We start from the raw sequence: 21,702 nt of genomic DNA, 5'->3' as shown, positions 1-21,702 counted from the left end.
CCTAAACAGTATCATCCTAATATTTCATGAAGACAATTATATTTTAAAAAATTAATTATCAGCATCCTTCACTTTGGTCCCTATTGGATCTCATTCTTTCCTTAGTCATCCCCGTTGTTCTTTAACCACTTCACTAAAATTGCTGCAGATTTTTTGATACTAGCTCCCAATGCATTTTTTTAATATCCTCCCTCAGCTTTTCTGATTTCCTTTTTAATTTAATTCCTACACTTTAATAGAATGGAAAGTCAGAAAGACTACTTCCATTACTCCTCCAGGCGTCGTATTCTATTAAACTACCAGTAACTGGCAATGGGACTTCTGCTTTAATTTACACTTGATGCACATTGGCATTCCAAGGCCTCCAGATTTGGCAGTCCCACTCATTTCTTTGTGGAGACATTTTTACCTTGAACCCCATCCCCATTTTAAGAACTAGACAATATAATGGCTTGAAAAAGATACACTAATAGAAGTAATTGACAACAACAAAGGACATCTTGTTCTCTGTTAAACACCTTGCTATAATGCTGTTAGCATTTTTGGATTTCTGTGAGGTACAGTATACAGGCTGTTTTTTGTCCTGACAATAGTGACTACCAATTACATTGAAAAGTACTCTACGGTTTAAAAAATGCACATATGACTGCAACATACATTCTGGTAAAATCTAGTGTAAGGGGTTTCTTCTTTTATATTACTGCTGAGGCTAATCAAAATGGCTTTTTTGTTATGTTAGGATAAAATGGCTTCTTTGTTATGTTAACTGCTGAGAAAGTTCTCTTTCTAGCAGCTTGTTTGGGTTATAAAGAGAATTGTATTCATTTGCTAACCAATTGGGATAGATATTATTCTTTCTTGTGTGTCTGTAAGCTATTGTTTCGCAAGGCTTTGGGGCAGAAGGTGCAATGAGGACAGAGAGAGGAGACGCGATGCTGTGACCCTGGGTGGCGGGACCAAGCCCAAGCGGGAGTCCGAGGCCCAGGGTCTTCAGTGAGAAGAGGAGACGAAGACGTCCTGTCGACCACCATGGTTGGTCCCAGGTGGTGGGTCGAGGGGATCGAATAGTGGAAAGAAGACTCCGTTAATTGAGCTCCAACTGTTGTGCACGAAGTGGTTGAACTTTCATAAGTTTGGTGCCTTTTATTTTCCTTTTATATTTTATCTCTATTAATTACATAGTTCCAGTAAGATCTATAAAGTGTAATCATTTAATTGCATATGGTGTATTGTCTGTTATTTGGCGGCATGGGGTACATCACACAGCATCCACACAAACTTGATTACCCAGTTTGGCGGGGCCGAAGGCTGCTCCCCCTAGACGAAAGCGAGTTGAGCGAGCCTGAGGCTTACCGGGGGCTCCACTAGTAAAGGTGGCAACTTTAAAGATTCAAAATCTGTCTTAAAACTGAACTCCTGTTAAAGAGTGCATCACATTGCCAAGGTTCAGTCTGTGAAGTCTGTATTTCTTACCGTAATCTCCAGTCTGCCAGTTGATATCGTTTATCAGCCTGAACATCACAGTAATGTTTCAACAGGTAATCCAGGGAATGTCGGCCCAAGTTGAGAGTGCGCGCAGCTTGGTGTGTATCAAACATGTTGACAACATAGAGGCCAAAATCTCTCTGTAACCATTCAATATCAGAATCTGCACCATGGAAAACCTACAGAGAGAGAGGGGTTTCATTTGAACAAGCAGGTTCATCACGTACACTTGGATGGGTAATGCTGTCATTTATTTATTAAAAGTATACAGTAGAAGTGCAAGGAGTTATTTTACATTTCACAAAATAGCTCTGATGAGAGGAAATCCAAATGAAATATTAAACTTACTCTTTCTGCACAGGTGCTCCCTAACTGCTGAGTATTTCCAGCATCCTATTTTTGTCTGGGATTTTACATACAACATTTCCAAGCAAAATTCCAGGAATCCAATGACTAATTTTCTTCCCTGCCCATTTTTATTAATATCAATCTATGATGATTTAAATGGAGGTATCTGCCTAGAAGCAATATCTGGAAGCTGATCAGCTGTGAGCAAATACTGTTAAATTGGTGCCTCAGCAATCATTTTTATCAACCACGTGCATTATTTCAGATTCCTTCCACCACACACCCTAGTAAAACAGTCCATATGAATGTAGCAAATCAATTAGTTGGATAGCAAAATGGCCTGGTTAAAATAAATAGATTAACTGTCTATTTTACACTAAAATACCTAAGAAAATTAAACCACACAAGTGTGCGAATTTGCCACAAATAAAGACTTAATACTGAATTTTATGGGTTTAAGTTCACCAGTATAGTCAATGGAGTAGTCAAGATTCAAGTTTATTTATCACATGTACATCAAAACATACAGTGAAATACGTCATTTGCATTGACAACTAACACAACCCGAGGGTGCACTGGGAGCAGCCCACAAGTGTTAGTGAACATTCCAGTAGCAACACAGTAGATCTACAATGTTTGGCAGACAACATAAAACAGAACACAACAACCAACAAAACAACAGCATAACAAGCCCCATTCCCCTCTCCCACCCATGTACATACAATCCTCTAACACTAAGACAGGCCGTCTTCTTTGGCTGCCAGCAGACTTGTATTCACAGACGACAGTCTTTATAGTACAGATTGTAGAGCTTAGGCCATAGACCACAGTCCACAGAGCTTAGGCCAGACACATTGAGCACATGGTATAGAGCCCAGGTCATTGACCTTCTGGGCTTTCAACTACTTCAATGGACCGCAGAGATGCACAGACCTGGGGCCCCAGCCAATAGGCCTCGACTTTTTTTCTTCTTATTCAACCCTTGGCATTGACACACCAATCACTAAACACCATGCCTCAAACTCCAGACTCGCCATTGATGAGACCCCAAGGTCCAGTCTCACCACTACGCAAACCCAGGTGTATCATCTGACATTGTTCCTTCCTTCAATGAACCCCAACTCCAGAGCCCTCCAATCCCCTGCCTACCCTGGGGAATCAACAACTTTTGTCCAAGCTGTTTTGTTTGCCCGACATCTGGCCAGACATTCCAGCCTGATGTCCCATGTTTGCATTGCTGTCTTTCAAACGTGGCGCAGAGACTTAAGACTTTGGTCTGTGCTCTAATTCCCCTACATCCCTGTCCCCAAACCCTAATCTGAGGCCCAACTCCCTTCTCTGTCTCTAAAACCATCCCTACAAACACAAAAAGCCACAGTAAAAGAAAACTGAAATGCAATCTCAACAGAGGTTGCAGCTCAGCACCATCTTGAAAATAACTCAATATCTGCAGCTCAAAACTACTAAACCTGCCGCTGTTGGATTATACGCTTCCACCTCACTTATTTAGGATATTAGAGAATAATGTAATTGTAAGAAGCAGAATGATAAGAATCTCATGAAAATCAAAAAGGATGCTCAACCACTAACGATTACAGAATACATAGTCAACCTCCTCATGTGCCAGTTCATGTGCAGCTTAGTGTAGAATTACCATTTTGAGGGGGCAGATGAAGGGATCACAGTGGTGCAACATTTAGTGTTGTGGCCTCACAGATCCAGCAAAACTGGCTCAATCTTGACACCTAATGCCTCCTTTGTGGAGTCTGCATATTTGACTACATTATGTTCTGGTTTCATCCCCAAAATGCACTGGCTGAAGGTTAATTGGCTACTATAAATTACTACCAGGTATAATTAGGTGATAGGAGAACCAGTAGGAAGTTCCCCCATCCTCTCCCACAAGCAACTGCTTTGAAAGCTGCCATAGACTCAATACACTGAAGTTAATGAAAATGACAAAAATAGGAGAGGGAAATTAATAAGGACCAAAGACAAAAATTAAAACAGGTATTTGGAAAAGATGCAAGGAAGTAAAACCAATAGTGTGAAGGGAAAAAGTATTAGCTGATGGAGTGGAATGATGCAAAATCACTGTGTTTACCTTAACAATGGAAGGATCAGTGAAGACTTCATTGAGGATATACATTTCACTGCGCAGTTCAAGTGTGTCAATGATAAAATCCTCGTCCCTTGTTGATAACTGCATTAAGCAGGTTAATCCCAAGAAGCTTCGGTATGAATGGTGCTGGTGGAAGAAAAATACCCATTTTACGGGTCACATACATACAAAAGCAAATGGCATTACTTGCTATGTATTTTACCATTATTTAAAAAGAAAGCCAGGATAAACAAGATACCAAAATGGATGCAGTAAAACCTGGATGCATAACTCTACTTTTTGAAATAATCCAATGAAACACAGTCCACAGTAGATGAGCAGTACAATGTAAGTGGGATTGTTGACGGGAATGTGGGGAATACAATTAAAATAGAATGGATAAAATGGACGTCAGTGAAGGGCCTGGGCAGATGCTGTATTACTTTACCTATTGTTATACATATTCTATAGCTACTGTACTGACAATTATTTCAATCTGTAAACACACGTATCAAATATAAGAAAAACCTGCATTTTTTTGAAGACACAAACATCATATTGAACCAAAAGTTCTTAAAGGTTACAGGTGGTGGGCTTAAGAGGTAATTCAGTTTGTGAATGATCTGATCCTTCTGTACCCATTGACATAGGGCCTCCTGTAAGATGGCAGTGTGTGCAAATGCAGTGGCCTCTCAGGGGCCAACCAAAGGGACTTTTTTTCTTTGTAAAATTTGTTTTTTACAATCTAAGGACAATTCTACTCCGAGAACATCGGGTACTGCGGGGCTACTCCATCAATGAGCTGCTTGTTGATCGGAGTAGCTGGACTGGTGTTGGTGGCAGAGGGGCCAGCTGGGATGCTGGAGAGAGAGCCGACTGAGCTGTCGAAGGGACTGGCCATCCATGATGTTGAAGAGAGAGCTGGCTGAAGTGTCGAAGGGGCTGGACAAGTCCGCGATGGTGTAGAAGGGGCCAGCCGAGGCCGGGATGCTGGAGAAGGGGCTGGACAAGGTCGGGATAGTGCGAAGGAGCCGGCCAAGGTGTCGAAGGGGCTGGTTTGGGTTCGGAGGAGCTGACCTGGCTGCAGACCGTGTAGCTGCCACTACTTGGAAGCATCAGAGTTGGTGCAGTATAGCCATGGGAGACTATCACGGACATTTCACTTGCAATTGCAGGACTCTGCTGGACAGTGATAACCTAAGTTGCCACAGGCCTGTTACCTTTGTCTGGTGGAAAGACAGGTAACATGGGAGCTGTGTAGACTTGGTTGTAGTGAGAACTAGGCCTCAAGCCTCAGGCTTGACTGTTGCTGCAGATCAGGTGAGAGACGCAGAAGTGCTTATGGCATGGCATCGAAGCTCAGCTGGGGCCTGGCCTCTCCCTTTGGTGATGCCCTCCTGTGGTTCAGCATGGTTGAGTGCATGGAGACTGAACCATCGATTGTCGGACACTGTCGCTCAAGGTCTTGGGAAATATATAGGTACCCCCCGCCCCCAAGTGAATGTGCTTCTTTGCTCACTACTTTGAATGCTTCATACATTGAATGCTATCTCGTTCAACTGTAATTATGTATGGTTTGAATGCGAATTAATTTGATTTGATTTGAGTTTCTTGATTTGATAGACCTTACAAATGAGACAGATGCCCAACGGACAATGATCAATTTTTTCCTGCTCACTGGCCTGCTGCAGCTCTTTTTCTATCATACTATTCAGTGCATTGGCCCATTAAGTCCCCTTTAAGTGGGCACAGCTGTCAGCTTAGCTAAAATATTATTTTTCCAGTCTCTGAACAGATAATGAACCCATGTACTCTACCTCATCTTTCTCTTTTTGTACTGTCTGTATGCATGTATGTATAAATGTTTAATGCAATTTATAGTTTTGTATAAATTGGACTGCTGCCTCAAAACAACAAATTACATGACATGCCAGTGATATTAAACCTGAGTAATAAATGGATATATTTACAAAATGCATTTTCTCCTCAGGAACCTCCAAGGACTCCCAAGGACATAATAATCACATCACCAGACCTTACTACAGCCTTTAACTGCTTAATGAAATAGTAACTGATGAGTGAACAAATGCAATTTATTACTCATGCTTTTAACGGGTGTTAGACTCTGCTGAAATAGTAAATGTTAAATAGATTATGATTAGATTATGGGAACACTGCTGGACTGAAATTTCTGATCATTCACCAAACTAAACAATATTAGCAAAATATCCTGGAATCATGACAAGGTTATTAATTTGAAAATTATCAGCAAGACTCCAGAGTTGCCAGACACATAGGTAATCGAAAAATAACACAAAGTATTCTGTTTGAATTGCGGTATCTAGCCCATGGACAAATATGTCAGTATAGGGACAAAATCAAACAGCAGTCCTCAATACAGGAGCCCCTCAGGGCTGCGTACATATTAAATTTGCCGACGACACTACATTGATTGGCCTTATCTCAAACAATAATGAGGTGGCCTACAGGGAACAAGTCATCACTCTGACACAGTGGTGTCAAGAAAACAACCTCTCCCTCAATGTCACAAAAACAAAGGAGCTAGTTGTGGATTACAGGAGGAATAGAGACCGGCTAACCCCTATTGACATCAATGGATCTGGGGTTGAGAGGGTAAAAGCTTCAAGTTCCTCGGCATCCACATCACCAACGACCTCACGTGGTCTACACACCAGCTCTGTGGTGAGAAAGGTACAATAGCGCCTCTTACACCTCAGACGATTGAGGAAGTTTGATATGGGCCCCTAATCCTAAGAACTTCCTACAGGAGCACACTTGAGAGCATCCTGACTGGCTTCATCACTGCCTGGTACAGGATCTGTATCTCCCTTAATTGCAGGACTGCAGAGAGTGGTGCGGACAGCCCAGCACATCTGTAGTTGTGAACTTCCCATGATTCAGGACATTTACAAGGACAGGTGTGTAAAAAGGACCCGTAGGATCATTGCGGACCCAAGCCATCCCAACTACAATCTATTCTAGCTGCTACCATCCAGGAAGCGGTACCACAGCATAAAAGCCAGGACCAACAGGCTCTGGGACAGTTCTTCCACCAGGCCATCAGACTGATGAACTCACGCTGACTTGAGTGTACAATCAGACAGAGACGTGACCTAAAGATTTTTACTCCTCATGTATGTGAAGGATGTAAGAAATAAAGTCAATTTATTCATTCAATATTGTACTGATGTCAACTCAGCCATTTTACACAAATGTATTAGAAATAAACCAAAAAATCTTGCTGGCAAATTAATAATTGAAAATAGCTTTATTTTTCAATTCTGAAGTAAAGTTAAATTAGAAACATGTAAAAATTAAAAGAAATAACTGGGAATTGAAACTTTAACATATTTTTCATCACGGTACCAAACTTTACCTCAGAAGTCAAAAATGACTCAAAGTAACAAGCATGAAGTTCATAAATGACTTGATAATTTTAATAAACATTTTGTTGCTTATTCAGTTATTGAGTTTACCTCCAAGTCCACAGCAATCTCTCTGCACTTTAAGAGCTTTTCATTCATTTCCACTAGTTCATCAAAGGTTGTGATTAGCTGAAAGTTGGTCTCTGACAAAGCTTTAAACATCTACAGAGAATAAAAGAGCCATCTCTCAAATTCAATAATCACATACTGAAGCTTTAGGCAACATAATTTCTACATATTAATTCTTTTTATGATATGTATATAGAATCATCCAGATTCTTCTCAATTTCAAAAGGAGATCCCACTTCTGAGACTGAGAGTACAGAATGCTGACCCATCTTAAATAAATTATAACTATAACAGCCATATAAAGGACAACTAGGCTGGTCAAATTTTCTTCTCTATTACTTCTCAACTTAACTTTTAAAAATCTTTATAGCAATTTAGATAGCAACCTTCTGAGCTGCTCCAGACATCTGTTACCTTGACAGCTCTTTCAAATACTTTCCTCTCCCACTGGGAAGCAATCTATGTTTCTTGCCAGTTCTCTTGCATCAGGACATTAATGCTATACGAAAGCCCACAGGACAAGATACTTACCACTCAAGTTTCCCACATCCCCATCACTGACCTGTGGTTCCTGTTTAACAAGTATAGCTTCTGCTGGTTCAAAGTGATTAAGCTCATACTGATAAGGATGTGAACTCCTGAAAAGGAAGAGGAACACACAATGATCAACACCGAGACCTGACATTCAAATGATGAGCAAACCAGAAACTTGGGAGAAAAAAAAAAATATTTTTTGCTGACTCATTTCTGCATTTAGTTTATTTTTCATGCCTATGCCTTATTTCTAGTGGACACATTGTTTGGAGCTTTTAACAAGCTGCTAGAACAACTCAGTAGGTCAAGCCAATCTGTGGAGGCAAATTCAACTTGAGAAAGGTTAACAATCACTTTGCCCTCTTCGATGCTTCCTGATCTACTGAGTTCTTCCAACAGTTTATTCTTCTGGGTTCCCGCATCTACAGTTTTGTGCGTCTACACAGTCATAGAGCAGTACAATACAGAAGGCCCATCAGCCCATCTAGTCTGTGCACTGATCCACACCTGGCCCATCACTGCCCATATACCTCTATTCATGCACTATGCAATCTATCTACACTCAAGTCATGGCAACATCCTTGTAAACGTCTCTGTACTCTTTCAATCTTTTTGATATCTTTCCAATAAAGATGACCAGAACTGCACACAATACTCCAAGTTTGGCTTCACCAACTCTTGTACTCCATATTCTGATTTATGAAAGCCAATGTGCCAAACCAAAGACCCTATTTTCCTGTATCACTACTTTCTAGGAATTATGGATCTGCATTCAAAGATCCCTGTGTTCTACTGCACTGTTCACCGTGCATGTCCAACCTTGTCCGTCCCCCCAAAGAGAAACACCTCACACTTGTCTGCATTACATTCCATCTGTTATTTTACTTATCTGTTATTTATCTGTTACTTTTTAGCCCATTTTTTCAGCTGGTCCAGATCCTGCGGCAACTTTTAATAACCTTCCTCAGCTCCACTACATCCCCAAACATTGTCTCATCCACAAATTTGCTTATCCAGTTTGCCACATCATCATCTAAATCATAAAAAATATATACATACATATATATATATATATATATATATATATATATACATACACACGCACACACACACACACACACACACACACATATATATACACGAACAACAGAACCAGCACTCGTCCGTGTGGCACACTACAAGTCACAGGCCTCCAATCAGCGAGGCAATCATCTGCTAAAACTCTCTGGCTTTTCCCACAAAACCAATGTGGAATCCAATTTACTACTTCATTCTGAATGCCAAACAGAACTTTGTCAACTGCCTTGCTGAAGTCAAAGTAGACAAATCCACTGCCCTTCCTTTATCAAGTTTCCTGGTAACCACCTCAAAAAGCTCTTTAAGATTGGTTAGACAAAACCTATCATGCAAAAGCCACGTTGGCTAATCTTCATCAAGGCCTGTTTAGCTAAATACAGTGGATTCCAGTTAAAAGGGCCAATGGTTAATTGGGATAACCACTTATTTAGGACAGCTTTTAAGGAACATAAAGCTAAATGAGAAAATAGCTAGGATTTCCTTTGTTTATATAGGACACAATGCCACTTAATCAGGAGTGGAGACCACTGGTGAACAGCGTCTATAACAAGCACCACTCGTGTGCACTTGTGTGGCCATTAGACACTACATTGTGCTTAGAGCGAATAATTTTTAATAGCCCCAGTTTCATGTGTTTATATTCAAAAAGAAATGATTTTCGTTACTCATAGTTGGCGAGATACAAGCAGTAAGACAATTCAGAACTGTTTTGCTTATTGCGGTTTCAAGCATTCAGTCTTGAAGACGCCAGAAATGTCTGTAAGTGAAAATTAAAATGATTTCATTACTTCAACAAAGACTTCGTTGGTATTAGGAACTACAAAGAATTTGAAGGTATTGACAATCAACTTGAATGTTACAACGAAAATGAAGATTAGGAAGATGCAATCGACAAAAGCATTGAATGAAGGCAGTCCGTTATTTGCACTAGGTGTCTGCACTGATTTTGTTCATTTACAGTCAATCAAAAGATAAACTGAAAGTGGTGGTAGAGCTAGACAGAGTGATGAAGAAGGGAGAATGACACACTTGCACTCATCAGTCAGAGCACTGAGTACAGAAGTTGGGAAACCTTGGTACGGCTATTCAGGACATTGGTGAGAGCATTGTGTGCAGTTCTGGTCACCGTGACATAGAAACAAAGTGATTAGGCTAGAAAGAGAGCAGAAAATGTATACTAGGACATTGCTGGGACCAGAAGGCTTGAATCTGTGGAATTATCTGCCCAGGGAAGCAGTTAAGGCTTCCTCACTAAACATATTTAAGAGATAGGTTCTTACATAGTAGAGGAATTAAGGGTTATGGGGAAAAGGCAGGTAGATGGAGCTGAGTTTACGGATAGATTAGCCATGATCTTATTGAATGGCGGGGCAGGCCCGATGGGCCGGATGGCCTACTCCTGCTCCTATTTCTTCTATTCTTATGTTCTTATAACAGCAGCATACACTGGATGAATTCCTCCATTGATAACTATTGGAAACTAATACAGTTTTATCGTACTATAGCATTGATAGTGTTCTAATTTGCTCTGTATTTCATTTAAATACATAATATGTTCCCCAGTTAAACAGTAGTTTGTCTTTTTTATACCTTTTTAACTTGTTCATGAAACTTCAGCTAATTGGGGCAGCTGCTTAATTGGGCCAAAATGTACTATGTCCCAATTAACCAGAACTCACTGTACCTCTCCCTTGGAAGTCTGGAGCATTTTCTTGGATTATGAACTTTCATCGTTTAATTAAACAAAAAACTTAAAGAAAAAGCAATACCAAAGAAGAAAAGAAAACAGGACTTAAATTTGAGAATCATTCACTTTAGAATCTCTAATTATTTTATCTGGTTACAATCCAAGTTGACACTCACAAGTCCTGCTCATTTTGCTGAGTCCTCTGTTGATGGATGAAGTCAGCCAACGCAGCTGGAACATCAAGATCCTCCGGCCTTTCCAGTCGACATTGTCTATTTGAAAGTACTATATATAAAGAAACTTGAGTCATCATGTTCTCACTGACAGCAAATATTTATCTATTAAATTACTCCATTATATTCCAAAATGTTCACGATAATACTATAGAGTCAAACACAGATCCACTGTAAACAAGTAACCTTGGTTGCAAAATATCCTGTACTAAGGAGCCAACATAAATAATTGGACTATTGGTTTGATACCATGAAGGAATCACCACCCGGAAAGTAAGCTATCATGATCAAAATCTGATGCAGAAAACCTTGACAACATTGCTGGTCTGCAGGATGTAATTTGGTATGAAGTACCTGACACTCAATCAGTGACCAAAATGGAAACTCCAACTTCCTCATATCTGCAATGGAAAATAGTTTTCTTTTTTGCAGACTGCTGGTGGGGAAACAGAATTCAAATGTTCCTTCTTACAACAGTTATACTTGTGTTTGTAGAATGGGCAAAGATTATCGACTGAGTCTCTGTGGGTGGAAGATAGGAATAGCAAGGGGTCAAAAACTCAACAGGGTTTTTTTTTACAGACCACCCAATAGCAACAGGGACATTGAGCAGCAGATAGGGAGACAGATTCTGGAAAGATGCAATAATAACAGGGTTGTCATGGTGGGAGATTTTAATTTCCCCGATATTGATTGGCAGCTCCCTAGCACAAGGGGTTTAGATGGTGTAGAGTTTGTAAGTGTGTTCAGCAAAGTGTGTTTCCTCATCCAATATGTAGATAGCCAACAGAAGAGAGGCTGTACTTGATCTGGTATTGGGAAATGAACCTGGTCAGGTGTCAGGTCTCTCAGTGGGACAGCATTTTGGAAATAATGATCACATTTCTATCTCCTTTACCACAGCATTGGAGAGACATAGGAACAGACAAGTTAGGAAAGCATTTAATTGGAGTAAGGGGAAATATGAGGCGATCAGGCAGGAACTTGGAGGCATAAATTGGGAACAGATGTTCTCAGGGAAATATACAGCAGAAATGTGGCAAACATTCAGGGGATATTTGCGTAGTGTTCTGCACAGGTACATTCCAATGAGTCGGAAAGGATGGTAGGGTACAGGAACTGTGATGTATAAAGGCTGTTGAAAATCTAGTCAAGAAGAAAAGAAAAGCTTACGAAAGGTTCAAAAAACTAGGTAATGATAGAGATCTAGAAAATTATAAGGCTAGCAGAAAGGAGCTTAAGAATGAGAGCCAGAAGGGGCCATGACAAAGCCTTGGCGAGCAGGATTAAGGAAAATCCCAAGGCATTCCACAAGTGTGTGAAGAGCAAGAGGATAAGATGTGAGAGAACAGGACTAATCAAGTGTGACAGTGGAAAAGTATGTAAGGAAACGGAGGAGATAGCAGAGCTACTTAGTGAATACTGAAGCAAAGTATTCATTACAGAAAAGGACCTTAGTGATTGTAGGGATGACTTTCAGCAGACTGAAAAGTTTGAGCATACAGACATTAAGAAAGAGGACAGGCTGGAGCTTTTGGAAAGCATCAAGTTGGATAAATCACCGGGACCGGACAAGATATACCCCCTACTGTGGAAGGCGAGGGAGGAGATTGCTGAGTCTCTGGCAATGATCTTTTAGGACGGGAGACGTTCTGAAGGATTGAAGGGTTGCAGATGTTGCTCCCTTATTCAAGAAAGGGAGTAGAGATAGACTAGTGAATCTTACTTCAGTGATTGGTAAGTTGATGGAGAAGATCCTGAGAGGCAGGATTTATGAACATTTGGAGAGGCATAATATGATTAGGAATAGTCAGCATGGCTTTGTCAAAGGTAGGTCATGCTTTATGAGCCTGATTGAGTTTTTTGAGGATGTGACTAAACACGTTGATGAAGGTAGAGCTGTAGATGTAGTGTATATGGATTTCTAGCAATGCATTTGATAATGTACCCCATGCAAGGCTTATTGAGAAAGTAAGAAGGCATGGGATCCAAAGGGACCTTGCTTTGTGGATCCAAAATTGGCTTGAGCACAGAAGGCAAAGACTGGTTGTAGACGGGTCATATTCTACATGGAGTTCGGTGATCAGCGGTGTGCCTCAGGAATCTGTTCTGGGTCCCCTTCTCTTCGTGATTTTTATAAATGACCTGGATGAGGAAGTGGAGGGATGGGTTAGTAAATTTGCTGATGACATAAAGCTTGGAGGTGTTGTGGATAGTGTGGAGGGCTGTCAAGAGGTTACAGCGGGACATCTAGGAAGCAAACCTGGGCTGAGAAGTGCCAGATGGAGTTCAACCCAAACAATTGTAAAGTGGTTCATTTTGGTGGGTCAAATATGATGGCAGAATATAGTATTAATGGTAAGACTCTTGGCAGTGTGGAGGATCAGAGGGATCTTGGGGTCCAAGTCCATAGGACACTCAAAGCTGCTGCACAGGTTGACTCTGTGGTTAAGATGGCATATGGTGCATTGGCCTTCATCAACCGCAGGATTGAGTTCAAGAGCTGAGAGGCAATGTTACAGCTATATGGAACCCTGGTCAGACCCCACTTGGAGGACTGTGCTCAGTTCTGGTTACCTCACTACAGGAAGGATGCGGAAACTATAGAAAGGGTGCAGAGGAGATTTACAAGGATGTTGCCTGGATTGGGGTCATACCTTATGAGAATAGGTTGAGTGAACTTGGCCTTTTCTCCTTGGGGCGACAAAGGATGAGAGGTGACTTGATAGAGGTGTATAAGATGATGAAAGGCATTGATCGTGTGGATTGTCGAAGGCTTTTTCCCAGGGCTAAAATGGGCTAACACGAGACGGCACAGTTTTAAGATGCTTGGAAATAAGTACACGGGGAATGTCAGGGGTAAGGTTTTTACACAGAGAATGGTGAGTGCGTGGAATGGGCTGCTGGTGACTGTGGTGGAGGCTGATACAATAGGGTCTTTTAAGAGGATCCTGGATACGAAAATGGAGCTTAGAAAAATAGAGGGCTATGGGTAACCCTAGGTAATTTCTAAAGTAAGTCCGTTTGGCACAGCATTGTGGACCAAAGGGCCTGTATTGTGCTGAAGGTTTTCCATGTTGTTAGGTTTCTAACTTCAGTCAAAGCCTCAAGTGGAATTTCCCTCTCACTCTCAAATCAAGGATTTCACCAGCACAGAAACCAGTCACATTATGAAAGAGTACACTGGATACATGGCTTACTTAGGGTGATTTGGAACTAACCAGACAAGATAATGTATAACTCGTTGACATCTAATCTATATGGAAAAATGTCCAAATATCATAGATGAAGGTAGTTAGAGCTTAGAAATGGGCCATTCAACCCACTATGTCCATGTTGACCACTAAGTACCTCTCCGTACCATTGACCAACACTTAGTCCATAGCCCTTATTAATTCAAGTAACACTGAGCTGCTTCTTAAATGTCCTGAGAGTGCAATCCTCCATCACTGTCTCCGTAGTGAGGTGCAGACTACAACAATCTTCTTGGGTGAGAAAAAAATTCTCTGAGCCTCTCTAACCACCTCAGTTTAAAACTATGCAACCAGTCTTGGACATCTCTGCCAATATGATAAGTTTTCTACCGACTATCCTACTTTAACTCTAATTATCTTGTGTCTCTCTATTCCACTCAGTATCTTCTGCTCCAAGCAAAATGAACCATGCATATAGTCTTTCCTTGTAACTAAAACATTCCATCCCAGGCAACATCCCAATGAATCTCATCTTTCCAACCTCTCTCCAGTAAGATTATGCCCATTCTATATCCAGCTTTTACCTACCAGTAGTTATACTAAACCACACAGCTATTTTGACTACATCTGTTCCTGCTTAGTCTGTTGTAAAGATGAACACTGAATTTTCTAGTTTCAGGTAAACCATCCCCTGCTCCTTTCTATCTCATTCTGGGACAATCCCTATTCCCATTATCCCAGTTACATACCCGCTCCTCTATCAATCAGGTTCCATCTGATTACCATCACTCCTTTACCTGGTTCTGCTTATCACCTTCCTTACTTATAGATTCTAGCAAATGCAGCCTTGTTTCACTTAGAACCTGCCAGTCTCTGTCTCAACCTCCACATTATTGCCGTACCTGGTTCCAGCTGCTCCATTTCTCTCTCTTCATCTCTATCAACCACAAGCTATTGTCTTCCAACTCCACCCTCCTCTTCCCCCACCTGGTTTTATCTGCTCATCACCTCCCTCCCCGATTCACCAATCACCTGCCAGTCCCTACCTCACCCATGCAAACTCAGTACTGATGCAGAGTCCCGATCTGAAACCCCAACTATTCCTTTGCCTCCATGTATACTCAAATGATCAGTCGATGTTTTAGGCTGTAAAGTCAACTGTTCATTTCCCTCCTGACCTGCTGAGTCCTTCCAGCCTCATGTGCGCTGCTCAAGATTTTTAGCATCTGCAGAATATCTTATGTGCCTGTGAGTTCCTCCAGCAGTTTTGTTCATTCTTTCCCACGCTTTCTGGTTCTTAATACTACTAAATAAATTGTTCGACAAAACATGTTAACTGTGATCATTGCTGACTGTTGGCTGGCATATCGTAACATTTTAATGCAGCAAAAGACCAGCAACTACATTCATGTCTGTGTTCAAGAGAATAGCAATCTCCAAATACCAGAAAATTTCTAATCAAAATGCATAAACAGTACTACAAAAATAGAAAAGGGATGATTGTCAGTTGGTAGATAAAAAAAATCATATCAATACTAACTTTCTGTTCACATAAACACAAAAATAATATTTAGTACGCAGTTCATTAAAATACCTCCCAAATGTTGATTTCAATAAACTGGAATAAATCTTAACTGTTTTCCCACAGTATACATTATTCCAGTGTAACAATAATAAATAAGCAATGATTTATCAATTTACTTAAAAAAAAATTGCAGCTGAAAGTTGCCTGTCACCCAGTTTGTTCAAATCTCTTACTTTCTGGGAGTGGTTTCAGGGCATTGGGCTTAATGAACAGTTTTGGCACAAAAGGAGTATTGGAGTTGTCGACTTTCTCCTTGAACTTCAGCTGAGGACGTGGGATGTTTTTAGCATGAAACAAGCGGAATGTTTCAGATTTTGATCTTTTAATTTCGGTATTCTGAAAAAGAAAATCAAACACAATACATGGAACCAGATTTCATTCGTGACATCACCTTTAACATAAATGAGTGTTTTAAATTTCTTTAGTGTTTTCCAACATTTTTGATGCCAGAAACCCCTGCCATTAACTGAGGGGTCCATGTACACCAGGTTGGGAACCCCTGATTTAAAAATCAGATAGGTACAGATTTGGTGTAGAGCACATGGCAAAAAAAAGAGGACATGACTGCAGTGGTAAGGAGATGCACCAAGTTGCTGCTTAGGTTGGAGTCCTACAGTTACAAGATGAGACCAGATAGGCTGTGCACAAGTTTAAGGTAAGGGGTCAAGGGGTTAGAAATGATCTGAGGATATTTCTTCACCGACAGGGTTACTGCAATGTGGATGGCTCTGCCAGAGGCAGTGGAAGCAGATATATAATAGGCATCTGCAAAGGTACTTAAGTTATTACATACATGAAAATATAGAAAATAACTTGAGTTACAGTAAGAATACATATAAATAAGTTAAAATAAAGTGGTGCAAAAAACAGAAATAAATTTTTAAAAATAGAATGTGTAGATGGGTACTTTTTTCACAAATGCAGTGTTAAATGTGAATATACACATCCAAATTCCTATGCTGGAGAAAAGGCAGTCAGGAAAACCGGAGTAGATAGCCAGACGGCCATGAACTTATTGAATTGCAGAATAAGCTCAATGGGTCAGATGGTCTACTCCTGCCCCTTTTTATGTTCTTATCTGAAATGTCATAAACTAAAAGGGGAAGCAAAAAAACATTAAAAGCTGTATGGATTTAATAACACTTATCAAAGAGAAACAGTTAACTTACATCATTTAACATATTGGTTTGCTACAAAGTCTGAACTTCAAAAGCTTTTGTCTGCATCTCCGTGCAAATAACTAACTTGTTATGCAATTAGGACCTACACATTTCTGAGCTGTGTTAAAAAGAATGAGCTGAAATCACACAGAGCTCACCCTTCGATTCCAGCTTGAGACAATGGTTTTTGGAGGCTGAAGTCCTACTGGAAGAACAGGTTGTTGATTCTTGTTTACACCAGAAGCTTCATCCAGCAAAATCCCCTAAACAAAAATGCAGCAAGTTATTAAGAACATCAACTGAGAAAATCCTGCAAGATAAAATAACTTCTAGATGGTTGCCATTCATAATTTTAAAAATGGCTCTGTTCTGAATAAACCTCCAGATTAGTCAGTATTTGTGAAGGAAGAATGTTAACGCTGAAGGTAGTTCTGAAGGAAAAGTCAATCTAAAATATTAACTGTTTCTTTCTACAGAAAGGAGGCATGGCTTAAATATTTAAGGGCATATCCAGTTCTTATTTTACACCTTTAAGGTTCAAAATACATTTATTATCAATGTATAAATTATACAACCTTGAGATTTGTCTGCTTACAGGCAGCTACAAAACAAAAAACCCAAAAGAACCATCAATTTAAAAAAGATTAACACCCAATGTGTGTAGAGAAAAAAAAACACACAACTAATGCAAATGATAAAAGCAAGCAACAATCTTTAGAACAAAATTGAGTCCATAGACAAAAAGCCCGGATCAACCTCAGTTCATCACACAGCAGGGCAAATCGGCAGAGCTCCCAGACATGAATCCCAGAACAAAATATAGTCTAAATTTCAGTTTTGCCATTTTAATACTATATTTCTTGCTGTGGATAATGAAGACAGGGAACTCTATAATTTAGATTTTTTTAAATAAAATGCATTTGTACCTAAGCGGCATAATTGATACTTTCAAAATTAGATTAAGTGTAGATTACTAAATTATATTTCATGCTGATGGCAGTGTGCCCATAAGCAATCAGACAAATTTTCAAAACTACATTTCATTTTGCAGCTTGGTCATACATACCACTCGTTCCAGGATGGCATCATTTGCATCCACCAGCAAGTCAAATTTGTCCTCCAGTTCTGTCACCTTGTTGTGTCCTCTGATCTGACTCCTACAGCTATGGAACTGCATAAGCTGGCTCATGCTGCAATTTTTTTTAGAATTAACAAATTGTTATATCATGTTTATGAAATAAATTCATCAACAGCAATAACATTATTGAGTTTTACTTTGGTTGTTGACAAAGAAATCAAGCCAGCTTCAGTACTGTTAACACATTACTTAGGTGATTCAAAGAACTGCTTCTTCGAATATAGAAACGTTGAGATCAAAATGTACTGTATAATTTCTTACCAACTCAGGAGTCTATCAGCTTGCGTGTCACAGAATGATTGAAATCCAGGGAAACTTCGGTAAAAATCAAACTCATCACCAAATCGAGGAAGCCCATTGGAGGCTTTTGTGGCTGCCATCACTGTCCCTAGAACATGCTGCACAAAAAGAATACAAAGGAACATTTTACATGAATGACTGCTAGCCCAGAGGATTAAAATAACAAGTTTATTGACGAAGAATGGTTTGAACCTGAAGACAGCTTAATTTTGGAGTAGGGCAACTAATCAGAGATATTTTAAGGGGCAGTAGTAATCTTCAGTTAATCTCTACCTCTTTAAGCACGGACAGGTAGCATGAAAGCACACGTCTGATTAACTGACATAGAATCTTTTAGGTGGCGTTCCTCTTAATTTTGAGCAGTAAGGCTGAATAAAACCTCCACCCACTAATTCCACCACTACTTTATCATTTCCTACTTTATGTACATTCCAGTGTTTGACAGATAGATATTTTATTGATCCCAAAGAAAATTACAGTGTCACAATAGTATTACAAGTGCACAGATATAAATATTAGAAGCAGAAAGGTGGTAAGCAGAGAGTGAGAAACATTGTCCAGAATTGCTGGGATTTTCCATAGGGTCCTTTGTTCTACCACAGCCTCCAGTGTGTCCAGTTTGGCTGCTAGAACAGAGCCAGCCTTTCTAATTAGTTTATTGAGCCTGCTGGCATCACCCGTGTTGATGCCATTGCCCTAGCGCACCACCACATATAAGATTGTACTGGCAACAACAAATTGGTACAACATGTGAAAGAGAGGCCTGCATATTCCAAAGGACCTCAGTCTCCTCAGGAAGTAGAGGCAGCTCTAGCCCTTCTTGTACACAGCCTCTGTGTTGGTGTTCCACTCACGTCTGTCACCCAGGTGCACCCCCACATACCTGTAGGTCCTCACCACATCCACATCCTCACCATCAACAGTAACAGGGAGCTGTGCAGGCTTAGTCTTCCTGAAGTCCATCACCATCTCCTTTGTCTTACTGATGTTGAGCTGCAGATGATTCAGCTTGCACCATTTGACAAAGTCCTCCACCAGGGTCCTGCATGCATCCTCCCATCATACACCCAATTATTGCTGAGTCATCAGATAATTGCTGCAGATGACATGACTCAATGTTGTATCTACAGTCCGAGTATACAGGATAAACAGGAAGGGAGCCTATACAATCCTCTGCGGAGCCCCAGTGTTGCTTATAGCCAAGGCTGACACACAGCTCTGAAGACGCACATACTGTGGCCTGCCAGGCAGGTAGTCCATCATCTAGGATACGATGGAAGTGCCAATCTGCATTGAACAGAGGTCCCCACCCCCCACCCCCCAATCTGGACTCTATGGACATTACAACTAATCTATGCATACAAGCCTTACAATGTATTCATATTTATAGTGTTATTTATCTTTTGTGTTTTTGTGCTACATTGGATCTGGTGTAACAATTATTTTGTTTTTCTTTACACCTGTGTACAGGAAATGACATTAAACAACCCTGATCTTGATCTTGACCTGGAGAACTATGAATTCAGTGAGGTTGAGACAATTTATTAGATCTCTGCAGCTCCCACATGGCAGGCTAGTTATAAGGCAAAAGCCTGTTAGATCCAAACTGGATTAGCGGTAGAACTAAAAGTGAATGATTGCCATCTCCAACGTCATCCCACCACCAAGCACATCTTTCCTTCCCCTCTCCCCACTTACTGCAGGGATCGCTCCCTATGCAACTCCCTTGTCCATTCCACCCTCCCCACTGATCTCCCTCCTGGCACTTTTCCTTGCAAGTGGAACAAGTGCCACAGCTGCCCCTACACCTCCTCCTTCACTATCAGTCAGAGCACCAAACAGTCCTTCCAGATGAGGCGACACTTCACCTGTGAGTTTCTTGGTGTCATATATTGTGTCCGGTGCTCCCAGGGTGGCCTCCTGTATATTGGTGAGACCCGACTCAGATTGGGAGACCACTTTGCCGAGCACCTATGCTCCAACCACCAGAAAAAGTGGGATCTGCCAGTGGTCACCACACATTTTAATTCCACTTCCCATTCCGATATGTCTTATCCATAGCCTCTTCCACTGTTGTAATGAGGCCACACTTAGATTGCAGTAACAACACCTTAATTTTGTTTGGGTAGCCTCCAACCTGATGGCATGAACATTGATTTCTCGAACTTCTGGTAATGCCCCCGCCCCCACCCCCTCCTTCACCATTCCCACTCCCCTTTTCCCTCCTTCAACTCATCTCCTTGCCTATCCTTGCCTGTCCATCGCCTCCCTCTGGTGCTCCCCCCCACCTTCTTTCTTCCATGGCCAAAAAATTTCCCAGCTGTTTACTTCATCCCCTCCCCCTCCCAGTTTAACCTATCACCTTGCGTTTCTTTCTCCCCTCCCCCCCTTTAAAATCTGCTGAGCTTTTATCCTCCAGTCCTACCGAAGGGTTTCGGCCCGAAACGTTGACTGTACTTTTTTCCACAGATGCTGTCTGGCCTGCTGAGTGCCTCCAGTATTTTGTGTGTGTTACAAGAAATGGTTGAGATGCTTTATGTGACGGAAAGGTTGTTCCCACACATCATCTTGTTTTATAAGTCCCCCTCCAAAATCTGGCTTCTCAAATCTCAATCTCCCACAGCTCTTACTCATCCTCAGCCTTTCCTCTCCGCCGCCCGTTCATCTCAATCACCACACAACCCATGCTAAAGGCTCCTTCTCCACGCCAACCCTTTCCCTAACCCACTCCCTCTTTCCTCCCCGTCCAGTCCAACCACCCCTCTCCCTTCCCTCAGAGGCTAGGGGCCCGGGATGTGGGTCGAGGACCTTTGGCCACTGCCGGACATCCTTTCTCATTCCCCATGGGGAATATTCCCCAACCCCGGACTGCCCACCTTGACGAGCTGATCGACGTCGCTATTGCCGGGCACGGCTTCCCCGCCGGACTCCCGAAGACCCCGCTCCTCCTTGGCAGATTCTCGCTGCGCCGCCATGCTGCGAACTGGCAAAACCTCGCGAGGATCCGGGCCGCCGGGACCTGTCGCGAGAGTTGGGCGGAGCACGGCCCGAGAACAGCACGTGGCAGCGGCGTGATTGACAGAAGCTGGGCTCCGCCGGGGCTCGGTGGCGCTGCGGCTAATTCTCAAATTCATCGTTTAATGTAATTTCCAGTGTGCAGTGCACAAGTGTCTAAAGCAAAGTGTGATTTTGGAAACACAGCGGGTCGAGCAACACCTGTGGCAAAGTTTCCTGCTGAGGATAGATAAGGCATTAAAATATTAACTCTTTACCAATTATTAGCTCATCCACAATCTCGGCTACATCTTGATGACACCACATGGAGCATTTTACCAAATATAAAAG

At 41.4% G+C, this 21,702-nt stretch overlaps 1 protein-coding gene across 1 annotated transcript in view; it reads right to left on the bottom strand.

The window, feature by feature from the left end:
- exosc10 (exosome component 10) overlaps positions 1-21,491 on the bottom strand; it is a 75,126-nt gene extending 53,635 nt beyond the window's left edge. The window contains exons 1-10 of the mRNA XM_063032876.1: positions 21,234-21,491; positions 18,319-18,455; positions 17,986-18,109; positions 17,078-17,182; positions 15,933-16,095; positions 10,924-11,032; positions 8,012-8,087; positions 7,432-7,542; positions 3,938-4,081; positions 1,474-1,664 (exon numbers count right to left, since the gene is read on the bottom strand). Coding sequence (XP_062888946.1) covers positions 1,474-1,664; positions 3,938-4,081; positions 7,432-7,542; positions 8,012-8,087; positions 10,924-11,032; positions 15,933-16,095; positions 17,078-17,182; positions 17,986-18,109; positions 18,319-18,455; positions 21,234-21,491 — 1,418 coding nt within the window. The remainder of the gene's footprint in view (positions 1-1,473; positions 1,665-3,937; positions 4,082-7,431; positions 7,543-8,011; positions 8,088-10,923; positions 11,033-15,932; positions 16,096-17,077; positions 17,183-17,985; positions 18,110-18,318; positions 18,456-21,233) is intronic.
- Between the last annotated feature and the right edge of the window lie 211 nt (positions 21,492-21,702).

This window comes from Mobula hypostoma, chromosome 25 (genome assembly GCF_963921235.1).
Source record: "Mobula hypostoma chromosome 25, sMobHyp1.1, whole genome shotgun sequence".
Lineage (NCBI taxonomy): Eukaryota > Metazoa > Chordata > Chondrichthyes > Myliobatiformes > Myliobatidae > Mobula > Mobula hypostoma.
Note: the sequence above shows the minus strand (reverse complement) of the source record. Positions and strands in the feature narration are given on the sequence as shown.